Source organism: Myotis brandtii, unplaced genomic scaffold (assembly GCF_000412655.1).
Source record: "Myotis brandtii unplaced genomic scaffold, ASM41265v1 scaffold1424, whole genome shotgun sequence".
Classification (NCBI taxonomy): Eukaryota; Metazoa; Chordata; class Mammalia; order Chiroptera; family Vespertilionidae; genus Myotis; species Myotis brandtii.
Genome location: NW_005355089.1, coordinates 382,150 through 390,360, shown reverse-complemented (window position 1 = coordinate 390,360; position 8,211 = coordinate 382,150). Strand labels below are relative to the sequence as shown.

The 8,211-nt window shown below is 41.9% G+C and overlaps 1 protein-coding gene across 3 annotated transcripts in view; it reads left to right on the top strand.

Moving 5' to 3' along the window:
- The window catches only part of PHF8 (PHD finger protein 8), a 92,917-nt gene that overhangs the window by 871 nt on the left and 83,835 nt on the right, over positions 1 to 8,211 (top strand). For all 3 annotated transcript variants that reach the window (XM_005860884.2, XM_005860883.2, XM_005860885.2), the window contains exon 2: positions 172 to 361. In XM_005860884.2, the coding sequence (XP_005860946.1) occupies positions 264 to 361 (98 nt within the window). In that variant the 5' untranslated portion in view covers positions 172 to 263. The remainder of the gene's footprint in view (positions 1 to 171; positions 362 to 8,211) is intronic.

Below are 8,211 nucleotides of genomic sequence, written 5' to 3'. Positions count from 1 at the left end.
TCGGTCTTTATTTGTTAAAGCTGTTCTGGAGGCGGGTGGACTTTCTCAGATTGCCCCCTACAGCCACACCCCTGTGTTGCACCCCGGCTGTGGTCACTTCCCATTTGTGAACTGAGGGTTGGTACCCTGGGGCACCAGATTCACTGTGTGAAAAGTGTTGTTTGTGTCCAGTCCTGGTCCAGGAAGGACTCGTGCTTCTGCCTCCCACTCCTCGGGACGCTGCGAACCTGGCTTGCCACACAACGCTCCAAGGCCAGCTGAAGATGGCCACGGTGCCAGTGTACTGCCTTTGCCGGCTGCCTTACGATGTGACCCGCTTCATGATCGAGTGTGACATGTGCCAGGACTGGTTTCATGGCAGGTAAGGAAGGCAGGCCAGGTGGGACAGGGTGCAGGGGCCAGGTGTTTCACTCGCTTTTCTCTCAACTCTGGTTTAGATTCCCACTCAAACTGTATTCCCCTCACTCTAGGACAGTGGTTCCCAACCTTCCTAATGCCGCGACCCTCAAGTTGTGGTGATCCCCAATTTCATTGTTACAAATTGAACATAATTAAAGCATAGTGATTAATCACAAAAACAATACGTAATTATATATGTGTTTTCCAATGGTCTTAGGCGGCCCCTGTGAAAGGGTCATTGGACCCCCAAAGGGGTCGAGACGCACAGGTTGAGAACTGCTGCTCTAGGAGAATTAACTCCAATCCACCTCCCAGACCCAGGTTCCTCCATCCCTCCTTGCAGACTAGGGTCTAGCTGACATTGGCCTCTGGTTTCTCCTCTTTTTTTTCTCTTTCTCCCTATGTATTTTTTCTTTGCACCCTTCTTTTGTTTTTTTTTGTAATTTAGAAAATATTTTCTTTCCAACCACAAAGTACCATTTTTGTATACTGATAATTTTATCTCAGATCTGGGCTTTGGAGGAGACAATATTACATTTTTGGATATTTGAGTCCAATAAACACAAATTTGAGTTCTGGCTTTGCAATTTATTGTGGCAAGTTGTCCTTGGGCGAGTTGCTTTGCTTCTCTGAGCCTCATTGTCTTCACCTACAAAACATATCTAATACATCCTTCCTGATTATTTAAAGCATTTTGCATGCACTCAGTTAATGGAGGCAGATATGCAGCAGTATTTTATTTCTATAGCATTTATCTGCAGAACCATCTAACTAGATTGAATTAAGCAGAATAGATATTGGGTAAAACAGGAGTGAAACCACTAATGAACTCCCTCCAGTTTACCATTTGTGCACGTAAGCACCTGTCATCCAGGATTCTACAGAGGTTAGTGTGTGGAATAAAACTGGAATATTATCCCATTATTGGGACTTAAATCCCAGGTATAGAAAGAAAACTGTGAGAGGGCTGTGTACACTGGAGTACAACAAAACAGTATATGGCACCCTCCTCCTGTTGCATGTTGTTAGATTTTAGAATTTTCAGTCACTAGTCCCTTCCAAAGAACTGTTCCTGTTATTATACCCAAGACCAAACAAGGTGCTGGTGTTGCTAACATTCTGCTCTCAGTAGGGACTACCTCATGTAACACATCCAAATTCATATTCAACTGATTTTTATTGACTATTCACTTTGGGCCAGGTGCAGAGTTCTGTTTACTGCCTCATGTTATGTCATTTCAGAGGGGACAGACATAGAGGGTGGGACCTTTTCCTTCCCTTGCAAAATAAATGGGGATTAAGATGTTTTTCAGGACTCCTGGTATCTTTGCCAGTGCTGATCAAGTCACTCCACTGGTAAAGATTTTTTCATTAGTTCCATTACAGAATAAAATTCTTTTTTTTCCTAAATTTTTAAATTGATTTCAGAGAGTAAGGGAGAGGGAGAGAGAGAAAGAGAGAGAGAGAGAGAGAGAAACATCAGTATCAATGATGAGAGAGAATCATTGATCGGCTGCCTTCCACATGCCACACATTGGGGATCGAGCCCGCAACCCAGGCATGTGCCCTGATCAGGAATCAAACTGTGACCTCCTGGTTTATAGGTCAGTGCTCAACCACTGAGCCACGCCAGCTGGGCATAAAATTCTTTTTTTAAAAGAATATTTTTATTGATTTCAGAAAGGAAAGAAGAGGGAGAGAGAGATAAAAACATCAATGATGAGACAGAATCATTGATCGGCTACACATCTCACACTGGGGATGGAGCCCATAACCAAGGCATGTGCCCTGACCGGGAATCTAACCTTGAGCTCCAGGTTGATAGGTCGACACTCAACCACTGAGCGACACTAGCTGGGCCAGAATAAAGTTCTTTAGTCTTCTTTGTGTGACAGACAAGACCTTTTGTGATCTGTTTGTTCAATCTCAGTTCCTGCCACTCGTCCTCCCTTGTTCTTTATGTCCTAGCAAGACTTGAACTACTTATAGTTCTAAGACAAATTTTCTGTGACTCTATCTTTGCACATTCCATTTTGACTAATGCCCTGTCTTTTACAACTCACAATATACTGTAAAAGGCCTTCTTCCACTGGCTTCCCGTTGCACTTGTGTACATCCTTACCAAAAGTAATTATTTCATCATATCATGGTTATAAATACATCTGTGTCGCTTATTAGCTGGAACTACCTGAGGGCAGAGATGTCATCTTTTCATTTTTTGGTATCCCCAGAACCTATTTCAGACCTAAACATATAATAGATGCTGAGTACATTTTTTTATTCTTTTTTTTGTTTGTTTTTTAATATATTTTTATTGATTTCAGAGAGGAAGGGAGAGGGAGAGAGAGTTAGAAACATCAGTGATGAAAGAGAATCACCGATTGGCCGCCTCCTGCATGCCCCCCACTGGGGATCGAGCCCGCAACTCCAGCATGTGCCCTTGACCAGAATCAAACCCGGGACCCTTCAGTCTGCAGGCCGACACTATCCACTGAGCCAAACTGGCTAGAGCCATACTGAGTACATTTAAAAATTAAATTTATTGAGGTAACATTGGTTAATAACATTATATAAATTTCAGCTGTACAGCATTATAATTCGATATCTGTATACTCTATTATGTGCTCACCACCAAATGTCTAGTTTCCTTTCATTACCATATATTTGACCACCTTTACCAATTCGCTCTCTCCCCACCCCTTACATTTTTTAATGAAGAAGTGAATGAATCTTCATGAAAAGAGCTATTCCCTGTGACCCTTGCTTTGGATTGTGTGGGAAGTGTGTAGATTCAAATCTGGAAATTGCACTCTTGCCCACAATATAGAGACCCTATTTTCACAGTCTGGGTACCAGATCAGGAAGGGATGCTTTTCAGTGCTTACTGATAGGACGTAGGATAGGACTTTGCATACATTATCTCAGCCCACACCCAACCCTGAAAGTTACATATTTCTTTTAAAAATAATGTTTTAATTTTTTCCTGATTATATAGTTGAGACATGTTCATTATAGAAAATATAGAAAAAGAATAAAAAAGGAAATAAAACTTACCTATGAGTCTACAGTCCAGCACAGTACACTATTACATTTTTTGTTGTATTAATTCCCATCATTTTTTTCCCATTGACTTTTTAGAGGGAGGGAGGAAGGGAGTGAGAGAGAGACACACAGAAACAGATGTGATAGAGACACAAAGATTAGTTGCCTCCCATATGTGCCTGTATGTACTCCACCTGCCCGACTGGGCTGGAAAACGAACAAACGCACAGCCCAGGTAGGTTCTTTTGACCAGGAATTGAACTAGTGACCCTTTGGTTGACCCTCTATCCCAGGGTTGGGGACCCTTTTTACTGCCAAGGCCATTTGGATATTTATAGCATCATTCACAGGCCATACAAAATTATCAACTTAAAAATTAGCCTGCTGTATTTGGTCAGACATTTAATTAACTCACCCCTAATGCCTTGGCAGGGCCAGACCAAATGATTTTGCAGATGTTCCCCACCCTTGCCTAGCCACTGAGCAATACTGGCCAGGACTAACTCCAATAATTTGACTTAGAATATAAATATATATTTTTACAACATGGGTTATATTATAAATATCATTTTATAGCCTGAGTTTTTATTCCTACATTATAATGTGAATATTTTACTTGATTTCTGATATCCCACCATGTGTATTTGCCCTCACTTAACTCAGTCATTGCCTCTGTGGTTGGATGCTTATGTTGTTTGTACTTTTTTGTATTATAAATAATACTAGAGGCCTGGTGCACGAAATTCGTGCAATGGAGGGGGGTGTCCCTCAGCTCAGCCTGCGCCCTCTCGCAGTCCGGGACCCCTTGGAGGATGTCTGCCTGCTGGCTTAGGCCCAATCCCGCTGGCAGGCGGACATCCCTCTCACAGTCAGGGACCCTTTGCTCCTTACCGCCTGCCTGCTCGCTGCTCCTTAGTGCTGCCACGGAGGCGGGAGTGGCTCCCGCCACCGCTGCTGCGCTTGCCAGCCATGAGCCTGGCTTCTGGATGAGCAGCGTTCCCCCTGTGGGAGTGCACTGACCACTAGGGGACAGCTCCTGCATTGAGTGTCTGTCCCCTGGTGATCAGTGCACATCATAGTGACTGGTCATTCTAGTTGTTCCACCTTAACGGTCGCATAGGCTTTTATTATATAGATTGTGATGTGAAAGAAACGGGAGGTTCTGGAAATGTTTTGAATTTTAATATGGGTGCTAATTAAAATGAAAAGACAAGCATTGTGTTGTGAACATCTTTGCACAGTAGAGACTTGACATTTACAAGGAACACCACTGAGGCCTTTAAGAATTCCAAATTTACAAATACAGAAGTGGGTTGATGGGTCAGGCCCCTCCTTAATCACATTTCTGTGGTGAGTCTCATGTTTCTGTGCATACCCTGACACAAGTTAACTGCCTTACATTTTTAAAAAAAATATATTTTTTATTGATTTCAGAGAGGAAGGGAGAGGGAGAGAGAGATAGAAACATCAGTGAAGAGAGAGTCATCAATTGGCTGCCTCCTGCATACCTCACATTGGGGATTGAGCCCACAACCCAGGCATGTGCCCTGACAGGGAATCGAACTGTGTCCTCCTTGTTCATAGGTAGATGTTCAACCACTGAGCTGCACTGGCTGGGCTGCCTTAATTTTTTAAATTTTATTTTAAAAAAAAATATATTTTATTGATTTTTTTACAGAGAGGAAGGGAGAGGGATAGAGAATTTGAAACATCAATGAGAGAGAAATATCGATCAGCTGCTTCCTGCACACCCCCAACTGGGGATGTGCCCGCAACCAAGGTACATGCCGTTGACCAGAATCGAACCCGGGACCCTTCAGTCCACAGGCGATGCTCTATCTACTGAGCCAAACCGGTTAGGGCTGCCTTAATTTTTTTTAATGAAAGTTTTTATTTCTTCTCATGCATGTCTTTATGGGCTGCCAGAGAACAAGAAGGCCAGCTAAGAATCACTCCCTTGGTGCATGGCTGCTCTTGCTTGCTCAGTACATTGCTTTTGCGTGTGCGCGCACACACGCATGCACACACGCACATGCACACACACCTTCCATTTAAGTTTGTACTTCAGCACAATTGAAAATTACTAAATAGTGTGGCCTTTTCATAGTTGCTCACGATAGTTAAACCCACACACATAGGTGATTTATATCTGTTCACATCTCTGAAGACTTCCATAGGCTAGATTTCTTTTTTGAATTTAAATTTTTTTATTGTTGAAAGTATTACATATGTCTCCTTTTCCCCCCATTGACCTCTCCCCGCCTGCTCCCACCCCCCAGCACATGCCCTTACCCCCTTACTATCTGTGTCCATTGGTTATGCTTATATGCATGCAAAAAAGTCCTTTGATTGATCTTTTAACCCCCCACCCTCCCCTGCCTTCCTTCTGAGGTTTGACGGTCTGTTCGATGCTTCTATGTCTCTGTCTTTGTTCATCAGTTTATGTTGTTCTTTGTATTCCACAAATGAGTTGAGATCCTGTGATATTTATCTTTCTCCAACTGGTTTATTGTGCTTAGCATAATGCTCTCCAGGTCCATCCATGCTGTTGCAAATGATAAGAGTTCTTTCTTTTTTTACACCTGCATAGTATTCCATTGTGTAGATGTAACACAGTTTTCTAATCCGCTCATCTGCTGATGGGCGTTTAGGCTCTTTCCAAATCTTAGCTATTGCAAATTGTGCTGCTATGAACATGGGGGTGCATATATTCTTTCTAATTGGTGTTTCTAGTTTCTTGGGATATAGTCCTAGAAGTGGGTCAAATGGGAGTTCCATTTTTGGTTTTTGAGGAATTGCTATACTGTTTTCCACAATGGCTGCACCAGTCTGCATTCCCACCAGCAGTGAAGGAGGGTTCCTTTTTCTCCGCATCCTCGCCAGCACTTGTCGTTTGTTGATTTGTTGATGATAGCCATTCTGACAGGTGTGAGATGGTACCGTATTGCTGTTTTGATTTGCATCTCTCAGATTAGTGACTTTGAGCATGTTTTCATATGTCTTGGCTTTCTGTATGTCCTCTTTGGAGAAGTGTCTATGTAGGTCCTTTTCCCATTTTTTGATTGGGTTGTTTATCTTCCTTTTGTTAAGTTGTATGAGTTCCCTGTAAATTTTGGAGATTAAACCCTTATTAGATGTAACATACGTATTGGCAAATATGTTCTCCCATGCAGTGGGCTCTTTTGTTGTTTTGTTGATGGTTTCTTTTGTTGTGCAGAAGGTAGGCTAGATTTCTTAAAGTCCAGTTAGGGGTTAATAATGCCAAATTACTTCCCAGTAAGTTTATAGTAAGGAAGGTGGCTGTTCATTCCATTTTGGTGGTGAGAATCTGGAATTCATGGAGATTAACTTAAACTTCTTTCTGAGCCTGGATTTGAATTTAGAATTATTTGGCTCCAAAGCCTAGGTTCCCAAAAGTAGGGAAGAGATGGTATAGCTCCATTCCTGCTACTATAAAGGGCTGGGTTTTTCGAAACACTTTGATTTGTAGAGCAGTAGTTCTCAAAGTTTAGTGTGCATTAGAATCATTTGGAAGACCTGTTAAAAGGCAGATAGCCCTAGCCAGCTTGGCTCAGTGGATAGAGTGTCAGCCTGTGGACCGAAGGGTCCCAGGTTCGATTCCCATCATGGGCAGGTACCTCGGTTGCAGGCTCCTCCCTAGCCTGGGCCCTGTTTGGGTCTCGTGCAGGAGGCAACCAATATCTCTTACATTGATATTTCTCTGTCTTTCCCTCTCTCTTCCCTTCTCTCTAAAAATCAATGGGAAAATATTCTTGGGTGAGGATTAAAAAAAAAAGAAGACAGATAGATAGGCTCCACCCTCAGGGTTTCTGATACAGTGGGTGAGTGGGGGCCACCTTCAGAACCACTGTTTTAGAGCATTATTCTGTCTCACTTCCTTCCCTTTCTGTGGAATGTGACAGCTTCTGATGTGGGGGATTGGTGGGCTAACATATCATTACTATACATAGTCATTCTCAGAGTGTGGTTCATTAACTGGGAATTTGTTAAAAATGCAAATTTTTGGACTGGGACACAGCCATCTGTATTTTAACAAACAGATACATTCTGATGCACTCTAACTTTTGAGAATCATTGCTCTATACTGGTGGAGAAGTTAGTTAGCCAGCATTCATTGATGCCTGGGGCTTGAGCAAAACCTCACCCCTTTACAGTTTTCCTTTTTATAAAGCAAGTATTGGTTGGCACATCCCTAAGGGTGGTAGCTGTGGCGTGGACTATAAACTCTGGAGGAAATGACTCTGTCTTCAGATCTAGGTTCAAATTCTGACTCTGTTACATTTTAGTAAAGGATTTCATCTCTGTGAAACCTCAGTTTTCCTGAGAGTGGTTGTGATGATTTAAATAAAATGGTAATGACCCTTGTTTATTGCATACTAGCTAATGTGCCAATCAATATGCCAAACACTTCACCTAATTATCTTTATTTAATCTTGTTTTGAGTTTTAAAATTATGAACTTAATTTATTTAATAGTTATAGAACTATTCAGATTATCTATTTTATATTGGGTATGTTGTGATAGTTTTTACTTTCCAAGGAATTTATCCATTTCATCTGTGTTGTCAAATTTAAGTATGTTCATATTATGCCCTTATTATCCTTTTGATATCTGCAGGCTGGGTATTTTTTTTTAAATATATTTTATTGACTTTTTACAGAGAGGAAGGGAGAGAGATAGTCAGAAACATCGATGAGAGAGAAACATCGATCAGCTGCCTCCTGCACATCCCCCACTGGGGATGTGCCC